The sequence below is a fragment of the Amyelois transitella genome, chromosome 11 (assembly GCF_032362555.1).
Source record: "Amyelois transitella isolate CPQ chromosome 11, ilAmyTran1.1, whole genome shotgun sequence".
Taxonomy (NCBI): Eukaryota; Metazoa; Arthropoda; class Insecta; order Lepidoptera; family Pyralidae; genus Amyelois; species Amyelois transitella.
In genome coordinates, this window is record NC_083514.1 from 3,305,585 (window position 1) to 3,319,103 (window position 13,519).

Below are 13,519 nucleotides of genomic sequence, written 5' to 3' on the forward strand. Positions count from 1 at the left end.
CCATTGCCTACAAGAAGAATCCCAAGTTTGTAAGCCTATCCCTTAGTCGCCTTTTACGACATCCATGGAAAAGAGATGGAGTGGTCCTATTCTCTTTTTGTATTGGTGCCGGGAACCACACGGCAGTATATTTATTTCCTGTACAAATATGAAGCGAATGTGAAGAGAGAGAGAGAAAAAAGTTATGAATGTGGATGAAGCGAAGGAAGTATGCAGAGATCGTGTAAGTGGAAAGAGGTAGTCTCTGCCTACCACTCCGGGAAAGAGGCGTGATTTTATGTATGTTACTTAGTATAGTTAAGTTTGTGATATCAAATAAAATATTTTTCTTTCTTTCTATGTATGTATGTACAAATACGAAGCTGCAATTAACCAATCGTTCGTCTTCAGCTCTGTTCCTGCTGGACGACGGCGCTCAGGTGTGGGTGTGGCAGGGCTGGTGGCCGCGCGCCGCGGACGGCGAGCTGGAGCCCGCGGACAGGAACGCTGGTGAGGATACACATGTATAACGACTTTATACAGCAAGAGCCACAGCTTAACAAAGATGTAGCATAAGCCTTATAGTGCCTTGTACCTACGGCCCTGGTATAACTAAAATGCCGTTGTCTGCCAAATCCTTGTTTTAAGTAAAACGTCAAAAACTGCGGTAAAAATTTAAACTGATGCCATTCATCAATGAGAACGCCTATTTATGACTTAAAGGTACCAAAAAGTCGTATATACAGATCGATAGAGATTTTTTTTATCTTATTTTACTGGTAAAAAAGGTGTAAATCCTGATGTCAGATAACGGCATTTTAGTTATAACACGGCAGTCTAATAGATGCGACTTGAAAGACACAGTTAACGGAGTCATAGTGCAAGAGCCACAGGTTACAAAACAGTAGTTCACAGTTCACAACAGTAGTTACAGGCTTAACAAAGAAGTGGCATAAGCTTACAGTGTCTTGTAATAGATGTGACTTGAAGGAATCTGTGAGTGGAGGGGCTTAATGATGGTATTGAGATCAAGAGATACCAAATTGCAAGTTCTTTGCTTAAGATCCCAAGATTGTGCATGCTACAATAGGGAACATGCAATAATTTTAGTTTTGATTTCATTTTAAAGAATTCCATGTACAATAGGTCTTAACATATTAAAAAAATTAAAACAATCTAATTTATCGTAAAAAAATGCGGCTTTAAACTGATCGTTTAAATTTTCGCGCCAAAACGGACCTACACTTCCAATGACGTCACACGTGTCTGACACTGGTCGTGCTTGCCTTCGTTGATTACAGTGTTTCCACAATGAGGGGAAATTCCCCTTTTAAGGGGTAATCAGGGTCCAGAGGGGAAGAAAAAGGGGAAATACTATAATAGGGGAAATTTTAGGTAATCATATATTAATTTTTATTATATATAAAATTATATCGACGGCCTCTTTGGCGCAGCGGTAGTACGCTTGTCTGTGACACCAGAGGTCCCGGGTTCGAATCCCGGTCAATGATGAGAAAAGAACTTTTTCTGATTGGTTTGGGTTTTATTATAAAATATACAAAGTATCGTTGAGTTAGTATCTCGTAACACAGTCTCGAACTTACTTCGAGGTTAACTCAATCAGTGTAATTTGTCCCGTATATATTTATAAAAAATATATTTAAAAATTAAACTTTTAGTTACAACAAAAGTGCCAAAACTACAGCAAAATAATTTTTGAGGGGAAAAAAGTTCTGAAAAGGGGAAATCGGAATTGAGGCATGGGAAAGGAAATTTTAATAGTGGAAACACTGGTTGATTATCATAAATTTTCTCGACTTTCCACTAAGTTTTTTGTAATAATTTAAAATGGAATATCCATCCACATCAAGTGATCACAAGACATAATACCGAAAAAATTCGGATAAAAAGTCGTGTTGACTCATGTTTTGTGCCTATGTGTCCATCTACTTTAACAAAGTTTCTAAATGCCTGTGTAGATCATTTTCTCATACCCCAAAGAGACTATAGTATAATCATTTGTTGTGCACTTGTTAATCACCTTTAATTAAAATTGAATAAAAAACAATATTTTCGAAGCATAGTTTTATTTAATAAATTTATGAAATATTTGAAAAACAAAAAAATGTGCTTATATATTATATATATCTTTTAATTTCGGAAATACAGCATCTATCCAGAATTTCATTGCAATATTCATTACAGATACAATGCTGTTATCATATGGCACACAACATTTTGGTGTTATTTTATTGTATTTCACATAGGAAAGTATGCTTAAGTAAGCAAGCTTCGGTTGAAGGATATTTGACTTCTATTGTATAATTTTCAGTAAGCCCATCAGGTGTTGCTCCAAAAATAGGATACTCGGCATTAAGAAGTAGTCCAGCTTCTTCAATTTCAATCTGAATTGCAGAAACAAAAATATGAATTATGTACTACAAAAGCCTTGAACCAAACATTACAAATTTCTTTTATTCATAATATTCAAACAAACAAAAACCACCGAACTTACCTTTTCTTTCTTGCTTACTACTTTGAGAACTTTTTTTTCTAATATTTTCCCTCTACTCATCGCAATGGAAGTAAAATTTGAATGTTCTCCCATAATTGCGTTCAGAAGGGAACCATTTATAGTTCTACAGTGAGCGGCTTCATAAAGAGTTGAGCCAGTAATTCTGCCGTACCTGTAAAATAGAAAAATAAACTTATATACAGCTAATATGCCAATCAAGTTTATGTTATGTGAGTATGATAATGAGTTTATTTTGTCAAAATATTTTTTTTATTCATGGTATTTTAGTGATAAATACAATAAACAAAACTAAGCTAGAAGTCTTACTACTTACCTCAACTCAAACCACATTGGTGAATCACTTTGATGGTTGGTGGTGGAAAATACCATATTTATATTATCAGTGGTCATTTGCTTTGATAATGCTTCAAGAAATGATTCTGGAGAGTCCAACTTTCCAATCAAGCTTGAACACACCTTATGAATGCTTGTCTTATTGAAAGTAGCGAAGAATACTTCCCCGACAATCTTTTTTATTGACAGCATCTACAAATTCTTTTAAAATATCCACCTAAAAATATGCAGTTATTATTGTAACACACATTTAACTTCTTTTCAATCTCTTTAAATAAAAAAGCTGCTTACTTGAGAGAAACTGTGATTGACTGAAACTTGACCCATTTCTTTGGCTTTTATGACAGATTTTCCAGAAGCACATGTAGATAATTTCGACTTCTTCAAATAGCATGTGACGGACGTAATTGGAGGCTGCTCAGACCTTCTGTGCACCATAGCAATAGTGCAGCAGCATGCTTGCACCCACCTGTATATGATAAAGTTTTAGTCATGATAATAAATACCTCATAGCATTTAAAATAATCTTCTTTTTGAACAGTTTAATTATTCATTAATGTCGTAATACTTGACCTGCAGAAGCTGCACAATCTTCGCATTGGCAGGACAGAACTAAGCTTTGTGCTTCATTTATTAAAGCTGTAACACACGATAACCTTCTTTTCGTACTTTGTGCTCTGGAGTAACTCGACTTTTCACTGTACATAATTAATCCATCTCCATCTCTTTTAATTTGCACATAACCGATTGCGTTATCGCCGTAAGATTCTCTCGTTGAGCTAAATTATAACTGCTATGTTTAGAAATTGCTGAATAAAATGCAAACAACGTTTAAAAACATTCATGCATACCGTACTAATTTAGTGCCTTTCATTTCTACACTTGAAAACTCTGCACTCACGACAAAAAATTTTTTTTTGGTAAATTTTTGGAGTCTGTTTTATTAAATCTAACATCCATTTTTATTAAAAACGTAAATAATACGTAAATATAGCACTACTGCCTATTAATCGCAAAGTTAACTTCTAAAAGTTGACACAGCACGAGTGACGTCACTGAACGCTGATTGGTGTTTTGAAATGCGTTTCGTTTAACGTAATTTTAATTCGTAATAATTGCTAAAAATCAACATAATTTAAAATAAAAACGTTGAAGAAGTTCTTCTTTTATATTTTTTTAACATTTTATACGTAAAATTTTCATAAATATCATATTTGCATCTTCCCTATTAATTAAAATGTGTAATAAATGTAGCTTTTATTCTTATTTGACATTGAAATATTGACAAAATGATCATTATTAAGCAGAACCTTTACACGCTGCTTATTAAAATATATGTACATAATTCCGACGCCTTATGAGGTAGAATATGGGTTCACAAAAACTGTACATAGGTAACTAATTAAGACCTATATTGTAACCAATAATCAAAGAATAAATGATTATAATGAACATTTTATTATCAAATCTAAAATAATATATATAGAATATTTAGAATCTCAATTCTATCAAAAAGCCAAACAGCTGAACGTGGCCTTTCAGTCTTTTCAAGACTGTTGGCTCTGTCTAGATAGACGTGATGATTTGTATGTATGTATGTATTTTATTAACAGGTGTAGGCGCCTTCGCGGCCCGTTGGCAAGCGATGCGAGTGGCGGCCCTAAGAACGGCGGAGGCCTACAACTGTTGCAGCGGCCGCGGCGGGCGGGGAGACGTGAGGGTGGTCGCGGCGGGACTCGAACCCCAGGCCTTCACCGACCTGTTCGACACGTGGAGCGAGCACGACGAAGCCGCTGAGGCTAATATCGCGGTAAGTCACTTGTGATTATAGAAATATTTGGTAATGGTGGCAGATAAGTAAATAAAGGACAATCGATTGCATCAAAGTTGGTACGAGATTTGGGTTACGAGATTCTGACTCAAAGATCTCTCTATCTCTTGTAATAAATACTAATAGATAGACATCCGAGACTCGGGTCAGTGTCAACAAAATGACATTGAATTTAAATTCACTTTTGGATGGTGAAGGAATATGTAAATATTGTATAATCAATTGGTTTGGTATAAACTTGTATACAAGATTCAGTAAACGTTAGTTTCATTCGTCCGTCATACATAAGAAAAAGCGGATTACCATATCAACGATTTCTTCAAAAATGTATAAATATATTTTTCTTTGATTGGTATCTACTTAATCTTATATATATCTTTAAATTCATATTCTTTGTAACGTAATAGTGAAACCATCGAATGAGAAGCCTTATTCTTACTTCTGGTGATAATTTTAGTAAACCTCACTTTTGCGCTTTTGACTAGGATAAGTCGGATTTTTACAACGAAGCGACTTCAGTCTGACCTCCACAGTCTGTGACTGGCAAATGTTAAGATTCTGCGTACCTAATCAATTATATGAAGATAACTATATACCTATATATATTTTCGCCTTCAAAATTATTTAGAAAACTGAAAAATTAACCTTGTACCTTGGTAATAAGATATGAAATCCACTGCTTTATCACTGTACCAATACGCACGCTTATAGCACTGTAAATTGCAGCACGGGTACAAAGCGGGCGAGATCCTGTCCGGCGCGTGCGAATTGTCTCGTCTCTCCAGCTGTGATGCTGTACTGCCTCTAGCAGCACTTCAGAGGAGGCCACTACCTGATCACGTCGACCCACACCATTTAGAAAGGCACCTATCTGCTGCTGACTTCTTGGTAAAAATTTATATTAGATTCAGTCGCCTAATGTCATAAAATGTGCGGTCTCGTCTCACCAGTTGTGATGCTGTACTGCCTCTAGCAGACCTTCAGAGGAGGCCACTACCTGATCCCGTCGATCCACACCATTTAGAAAGGCACCTATCTGCTGCTGACTTCTTGGTAAGAATTTATATTAGATTCAGTCGCCTAATGTCATAAAATGAGCGGTCTCGTCTCACCAGTTGTGATGCTGTACTGCCTCTAGCAGACCTTCAGAGGAGGCCACTACCTGATCCCGTCGATCCACACCATTTAGAAAGGCACCTATCTGCTGCTGACTTCTTGGTAAGAATTTATATTAGATTCAGTCGCCTAATGTCATAAAATAAGTGGTCTCGTCACTTCAGTTGTGATGCTGTACTACCACTAACAGCCCTTCAGAGGCCACTGCCAAATCATGTGGATCCACACCATTAAAAAAAGAACCTTCCTGCTACAGACTTTTTGGTACGTATTTGATATTGAATTTGGTTGCATAATATGGTAAAAATGGCATTCCCTTTGCCGTGTACGAGTTTCAACTTCTTTTTGCCCTACAGTAAAGACCACTACCATCAGTTTTAAATGCATAGATAGACGTTTGTCTTATAAATATTTGTATATATATGGATTACGGTAATGGTGGTGGGTTATCAGAATAGCAATTTTGAAACAAGAACTTTTTTCATCATTATCGAAAAAAGACATTCTATTTCAATTCCCATTAAGGGAGCTAAAACTAATCGAATTATCTCTCGCAGGAGGCTTTCGGTATGACCAAAGAAGAGTTCTCAGGACTCCCCGCGTGGAAGCAGACGAACCTGAAGAAGGATGTTGGTCTCTTTTGACCGCGCTGCCTCCATTCTAAACTGTATTCTAAGTTCTCGGGAAGGAAATCCGGGTGATATACCATAATCAAGCTGTTCTAACTCGAGTTTTTAAATAGATTTTAAGTGACAGGTATTTGGGTAAATGTTTGAAATTATACAGGTTTTGACATGCACATTTTTTTTTGTCGATGATTTGTTGCGGCCGTCGTCATGTTAAGACTAGTGTAGTGCAAAAAATAGGTATCTGAAATTTGTGTTAATATTTCTAATTAACTTTATTATTTCTACGTAAATGACAAATCGATTTTGACATTGACAGAAATACCTGTCACTTTAGTTTAATTTAAAACTCGTGAATCGGACATAATTTTGTACAACCGCATCTTTTTCGTACTTTTTTTACTGAAAACGTTGAAGGATTTGATATATTAATATAAAATGCACGCTTTAAATTCAATAGTGAAACAGTTTTGTACTAACGGAACGTAACTATGTGTATTCGCTCTCGTGATATTTTCATGTAACCGCATTAGTATATATTGTAGTTTGATAATATGGATTTGTATGTTGGAATTGTATTGTTATTTGTCGAATCCGTTGCGTGGCCGACTTACTGTAAATAGTTGTTTTACTTGTATTTATTTATTTTCATATGACTCTCGTCTATTTCCTAAATTTGTTTTAATTTGTAGTGATTTTAAAGTCCTTTTTGTGGAGAACGAGTTTGCCAGCATGGATATGACAAAATTGCAATGATAATGTGGTGATATTTTTCGATTTTATTATGTTGTAATGTGTATTGATGTGCCGTGACTTCTGTCTAACGTATACGCCCGGCGCATTATACCGTTGGAAGGAAATGTTTTGTAGGCAATGTATCTGGTCAAAGTACGGTTAACTTTTATAATACCGCTAGATATACAAACATACTTCGATAATACTATTATACGCTTTAGTGTAGGCTAGACATCTCTGGCGGTTGGAATGGTATACACATTTTAAACTTTCAGTTTTGCGACATCGGTTTAGAACAAGTTTTGCTTTGAATGTAATCCATTAATCAATTTTTTTTTAAATATTATCTCGTTTTGTTAAAGGAAAACGTTGATAAATATTTAAAATTGTTGTTTTTGGAGTGATTTCACAAAATTTATTCTAGACTTGTGTTTCTTAATTAAATTTGTATACTGTTGTAATCGTCACAGATTACTATATTTTAACACATCACATATCTACTCATGGCTATCTTTTATACTGTGCGTTAGGTGGACCATCTTTTGATATAATAATCTTACTGTAACCTCGGTTTTGGCTTCGCTTCTTAGGAAGTTATCGTATTTGTAATGACGACTTAATAATTTGACATTTTGTTACTAAAGTGCGTGAGGCATTTTTGACTGACTAAATAACGGTACGGGCTATCGTCGGGTGTCGCCGCGCTAAATTTACGCTGCATGGATATTAAAGTTCAAAAACTATGACTTTTTAAATTTGTGTTATCAAACAATTTTACATAGTAATAGTAAGATATTATGATTCATTTAGAGAAAATCGCTAAATTCACACTGAACATGGAGGAGTGCAATGAGTACATACATAAGTATAACACCGTCGTATCGTATTGGCCTTTATACGTAATTAAGTCGTATGTTTTTCTTTGTGACCCACACATCTAACCTTTTACAAGTCGAAAATTATTGCTGATTGGTGTGTATACTCATAATTTTTCATCTAAGATCTTTCAAAATCCATTGCGGTTCTTGTGAAGGTGCTATTCAATTGTCGCGACAAATGACGCTAGTCTTTACCAAGCTCAATTCGTGTACTTTAATTTTGTGACGCGATAACACGCATTTTTTCTGAATTTGAATTCTGAACTTAGTTAATCTTTTTAATGGAATTGTTCATTAACCTTAGCATGTTCAAAATCTTGCCTGAATTCAAATTCATAAAATGTACGTGTCCGCTTTAACGCTGTACCTACGACTTAAGATGTTTATTTTTTATAACTAGCGTTATTGCTATAACTGACTTCGGGGAAAATTGCCAGTATTGTAGCGGATTACTGCCAAGAATAGCGGAAACGATGAAGTCATCATTAGTAACTAAATCATGATTTATGTATTGTCCTAAGATGCATTTACGAAGAAAGCTACGCGTGCCTAGCGTGACATAAACGTGTTTCTCAAATCCAATGTTTAATGTTTTGCTTTGGTTGTGTTACTTATACCTATACTATAATTATTATTGTATTTGAGATTTATTTTGTATAATAATGTAATAAATTGCTAAAATTGATTTCTAACATTTTATTTTATTTATATCTCTATTTATTGACCTATTTGAAAATGATATTCTCCTTGTGTCAAGTGGTGTGGGAACTTAATAATAGGAAATACCACTTCACTTAATCGAAGCTGGGCATGATTTCCGTGTAATAAGGCCACAGAGGTCAGACGGGAGTCGCTTCGCGACATTGACAAATCAATCCTGGGTTGTGGTCATGGGAACCTCAACCCACTGTATCGCACCTTTATCATTCATACTTTCATTACCATATACTAGCTGCAAAACTTCCTAAAACAGAGGCAAGTAAAAAATAAAATTCACATTTCTCTCATACATACTTAAACCATTTAATCTCTCATTATTTACAAAATTGCACAAAGTGATCTTAACAGTACTTATTTTAATAAATTTATTCTACTTTACACATCTACCTACTGCATTTCAAGGAAACATTCTCTAAGAATGCTTACGAATGCGTCAGTTTAACCTGTCGCCCGTGCAAGCCGCGTGTAAGAATTGTAAACAGGACGTCTAACGTTTTCTAATTCTTCATCATCGTTTTCACCTTCTTCATTTGTTTCTTCATCACTTTCTTGTGTTTCATTGTCTTCACCGACGTCAGTCTCTTCCTGTCTCTTTTTTCTTATTTCCTCGCTATTTTCGTTCTCATTAACATCTTGTTGTCTGGCACGTTTGTTTAAGAGTTTAACTACGAAATCTTGCGCGTCGTCAAAACTTCCGTCTTCTCCGTCGCCATCTGCTTCATTATTTTCATTATCGTTTTCATCTTCCTCATTATTTTCATTTTCATTGTCGTTTTCATCTTCCTCATTATTTTCATTTTCTTCGTCGTTTTCATCTTCTTCGCCATTTTCACCTTCGTCATTTTCATCTTCTTCACTGTTTTCGTCTTCCTCATCACTGCCATCTTCCCCAGGAACATCGGGCTCTTGTTCAGGTTCATCATCTTCATTTGAATCTTCTGGAGTTTGTGCACCTTCTGAATCAAGGTCCTCTTCTGGCAGTTCCTCTATACCGTCTTCGCCTTCGCCTTCGCCTTCGCCTTCTGGCTCTGGTTCGTCTGCTTCGTCAATTGACTCTGGTTCTTCTGGCTCCGGTTCCGGTTCTGGTTCTGGCTCTGGCTCTGGTTCCGGCTCAGGTTCTGGTTCCGGTTCTGGCTCTGGCTCTGGTTCCGGTTCAGGCTCTGGTTCCGGTTCTGGCTCTGGTTCTGGTTCTGGTCCTGCCAAAGAGCAGCCAGCTGGTGGTTCTGATTTATCACAAATCTAAGGAAAGGAAATCCAAATATAAGTTACAACTATCAATCTTTTGTGATTGTTCTGTATCACGACCTTAACTTGACACTATACTTGTTTGCCATTCTTTGTCAACTTAAGGTTCCAATTTCACCTAATGTAGCTTGAAGACTCGATAAAGTGACTAAAAATAAAGTACCAACCTGTTCCTCCTCATTAAACCAGGCTTCCTCGGGACATTGCATCAGATACGCCCGTCCCGCGTAGCACTGGTAGTAATGCACGCAACTGTCCACACTGGCAATGCGGAGGAAGTTCTCCAGGCCCCTACAGAGTGTCTCCGGATTCTGTCTCAGGGTGACTGAGAAAGCGGAGGTGGCGGACAGGGCCGCTGCCAGGCAGATGAGCCTTAGGGCTGCTGGAAAACGTCGGGATGTAAGTAAAACATATATTTCCTTTAATTCAGTCGCCATCAGTTCAACTTAGACAGGAGACTTCGAGCTTCTGGAATATGTAAGAAACTAGACAGAAAACCATAGTAATATAGGTACATTTCGGCTGCGTGTATTCTGCTAGAAGACATATACTCTTATCCGAAAATCTTGGCCAGGTGGAGATCAATGAACCTTAATAACGGTTCAAGGGTTGCTGAAAAACGATCTGGAAGAGTTTGGTGTGCGCTCAAGACCCAATTTTGATCGTGATTAACTTTTTACTCGGTGATAATGAAAACTTTACAATTCGTGGAGTTTTACATAGCTACAAATGTAGGTATAGGTAGCAATCATCGATGTTTTATCATAAAAATTTAAGGACAGATAAAAATATAACAACAGTTAGTACCTACCCGACATGTTACAAAATGAATGAAGATAAATTCAAGTGCCAATGATATTGAACTTATCTCAGAAACGTTAAATTTTTATGAATGTTCATGAATTTGTAACGCGCAGTAAATTAAAATAGATAAAAAAGAGGACCGCAGGCCCTGAAGCACTGTGGTGGAGCGTGCAACTGAGAATGCGCAAAGATTAGAGAGAGAGAGAGACCAAGCTTAATAAATGAGATATGAAACTAAACGCATTTTACTGCTTATAAATATATTTTGGGATTTTATAGCAGCGTTCCCCTAGCTTCACTTCCTGAGGATTTGCATCTGCCTGCCATATTTTTCTGTAGGTGTCAGTACTAACAACATAAATACTTATTGATGATCACTAGGAAAAAACATTTACTTTTGTTTCAAAAATAACTGATGATAAAGGTAGGTCTGAGATTATTAGCAACCATGAAAATATCGTGTTTGCTAGATGCTTCACTTCTCGTCAATCAAGGGAGAAAGACTTAAAATGGGATATTTAAAGGAAGAAAGGCGTGAACTTATTCTTCAAATTTTTTCTAAATTTTTATTAGCCCAATATTGTGAAACAATTGTTACTGAGCAAAAATCCTTAAAAAAGTTGATTAATGGAGATGATGTTGTTAATAATTTAGAACTGAAATCGGTAAAATAAGCTAGCTTAACCTAAATAATCTAAAGAAAAACTTACAGATCATCTCGACCGCCGTGTATTGTAACCTCGCGTTCTGAAACAGTAGTAGTGTCTGCCTGCGCAAGACTTCAATTTTATCGAAATCATCCTATCGCAGGAAGATAATGCCTCTCGATATTCAGAGATATGCGACAGATCACGATGCTTGTCTACCGAACGCAGTTAAGGTGCTGTTTTGCTATTGCGATTATTTGGTAGAAAAAGTTTTCTAACCCAGTCATACCGTTGTACTTCGTTAATCTAGAGCATCAAGAATCACGATTATTTAGTAAGGCATATATGGCACCAGACTCCAAATCGGAATCGTAGCCATTTAGCGATAAGAAAGAATATTAAGGAAATGACATTTCCTATTTTTATTTGTGCTGGTAAGTATTTATTTATTTAGTTTAACCTTACAGTTCTCTATCAAACCCAATATTCAACTGATAGACAATATTTCTAGCATTAAGTCCACCTACTGTGCTAGACATTTGTATTTTGTACATTTTAGTTTAATTGTATGAATAACAACCAAATTATTATTTTTGCCTTATCAAATTTCGTTATTTGGCCGGCTATTCTACATTGATCACTTCATTTTATTCGGTGTTCGGTATCCTTGTTAGAAAAATTTTTGTTTCATTCAAGTTTATGCAATATCGTCAATTGGTAATCTTAAAAAAATCTATTAATTGATTGTTATTAGTAGGACAGACATTTACTTTTGTATAACATTTAGATAGATTTAGATGCATTTAGGTGTAAAAGGTCAGTATCCTTTATATAACTACGTATTTACCTATATACTACCTTTGTAATAAACTACATTTCCTAATTTACATATTTTGTTCTCTCCACATTTTCAAAATCTGTCAAAAAGTCGGGGTAATCAAATTGTTCTCTAATCAATTTTATTGTTGGGAAAATTGACGTAAATGGCGTGCTTTCATGACCTCCCGGCGTGACACATCACCTGGCTTGGAAACACATGGGTTTAACCCTGAAAAGACTGAAAACCATGCAAATCCCTTCGAGAACGAGGCGCAGTCACAGTGCAATGACTACATTTTTTTTTATTTAAAGCTAAAAATAAAAATTTATAATAAGTAAGGTACGAGTTTGTTGAATTTATCATTAGCCTGTTACCACGAAAAGTTAAAATAGCTGGACAATTTTTTTAGGTATAGGTACCTGAATTGTAATGTAGTCACATGCCAATTCATATATACTCATATACATTCATAGTATATGCTTCGCTTGTGTAAAAATGCATTAAAAAGATGTTTTTATAGTTTTAATTTGTAATTATGAACTGAATTTAAGTGAGAAACTTTTTATGCAGGTCATTTTTTCAACGGTTGATTAACTTCATAATAATTACTGCCACAAGTTGTTTACTATTTTATATTTAAAGAAACCTCAAGAACTCGAAAATGTCGCATGAGCGCTTGTAAGTGCAATTTGCGAAGTTAGAAAAGGCATTGATTGCTCTATTTTTGTCGATATTGTGATTGAATGATTTCTCCGTGGCAAAGACTTGCTTTTACAACTTGTAAATAAACAAACTTATTTCCATTTCTTTAAACTGAAACAGGGATAAGTCAGAAGTTTTTATGAACAATCTACCAGTAAGTCATACCGCTGAACATGATCCTTCAGTCGTTCTTCGAGACCGTTGGCTCTGTGTAGCCCGTATGGATTAAAGACGTGATTATTTGTAGGTATAATGTACATGTATATGAAAGAAGTTATAAAGTTAAATTCTAGCTAATAAAAAGAAATTATCAAGCCAGCAAGAGGATTTAGAACTGAGGGCGCCAAAGACTCGACTAAATGTAAAGAAAAATCCAAAAGGCGGACCAAGGGCCCCGAACAATTGTGGCGTAGGGTGCAAACTGGAACACGCAAAGACGAAGAGAGATTGTTCCAGAAAACTAACTAACTAAAATAAATACACTTCAATTAAACACGCGGAATTGATCTAGATCATTCTAAATAAAATTATTAAGGTCCTGTGTCGC

The 13,519-nt window shown here is 35.8% G+C and overlaps 3 protein-coding genes across 8 annotated transcripts in view; 1 reads left to right on the forward strand and 2 right to left on the reverse strand.

Annotated features, from left to right (window-relative positions):
• Positions 1 to 8,719, forward strand: part of LOC106134985 (supervillin) — a 158,041-nt gene extending 149,322 nt beyond the window's left edge. For all 3 annotated transcript variants that reach the window (XM_013335139.2, XM_013335142.2, XM_013335141.2), the window contains 4 exons: positions 391 to 489; positions 4,462 to 4,658; positions 5,406 to 5,567; positions 6,353 to 8,719. In XM_013335139.2, the coding sequence (XP_013190593.2) occupies positions 391 to 489; positions 4,462 to 4,658; positions 5,406 to 5,567; positions 6,353 to 6,439 (545 nt within the window). In that variant the 3' untranslated portion in view covers positions 6,440 to 8,719. The remainder of the gene's footprint in view (positions 1 to 390; positions 490 to 4,461; positions 4,659 to 5,405; positions 5,568 to 6,352) is intronic.
• LOC106134574 (uncharacterized) lies at positions 2,324 to 3,046 on the reverse strand. The gene is made up of 2 exons (XM_013334661.2): positions 2,829 to 3,046; positions 2,324 to 2,666 (listed from the first exon to the last, which is right to left on the reverse strand). Exons 1-2 carry the CDS (start codon positions 3,038 to 3,040, stop codon positions 2,441 to 2,443), a joined length of 438 nt encoding a protein of 145 aa, XP_013190115.2. The 5' UTR covers positions 3,041 to 3,046; the 3' UTR covers positions 2,324 to 2,440.
• A 313-nt stretch (positions 8,720 to 9,032) lies between the features above and the next one.
• On the reverse strand, positions 9,033 to 11,650 carry LOC106134946 (protein TsetseEP). 4 transcript variants are annotated; one of them, XM_060946592.1, is made up of 4 exons: positions 11,514 to 11,650; positions 10,167 to 10,381; positions 9,935 to 9,993; positions 9,033 to 9,862 (listed from the first exon to the last, which is right to left on the reverse strand). In XM_060946592.1, the coding sequence occupies exons 1-4, from the start codon at positions 11,518 to 11,520 to the stop codon at positions 9,193 to 9,195; spliced, it is 951 nt and encodes a 316-aa protein (XP_060802575.1). In that variant the 5' UTR covers positions 11,521 to 11,650; the 3' UTR covers positions 9,033 to 9,192. The 4 variants fall into 4 exon arrangements, with proteins under 4 accessions (XP_060802575.1, XP_060802574.1, XP_013190552.2 ...); XM_060946591.1 differs by having other exon boundaries at positions 9,033 to 9,904; XM_013335098.2 differs by having other exon boundaries at positions 9,033 to 9,993.
• Positions 11,651 to 13,519: the final 1,869 nt, after the last annotated feature.

Coding starts and splice junctions, on each gene's coding strand:
- LOC106134574 (XM_013334661.2), bottom strand. CDS start 3,040: ATGCTGTCAATAAAAAAGATTGTCGGGGAAGTATTCTTCGCTACTTTC. Junction 2,667..2,828: donor CCAATGTGGTTTGAGTTGAG/GTAAGTAGTAAG, acceptor TCTATTTTACAG/GTACGGCAGAATTACTGGCT.
- LOC106134946 (XM_013335098.2), bottom strand. Junction 9,994..10,166: donor GGTTTAATGAGGAGGAACAG/GTTGGTACTTTA, acceptor TCCTTTCCTTAG/ATTTGTGATAAATCAGAACC.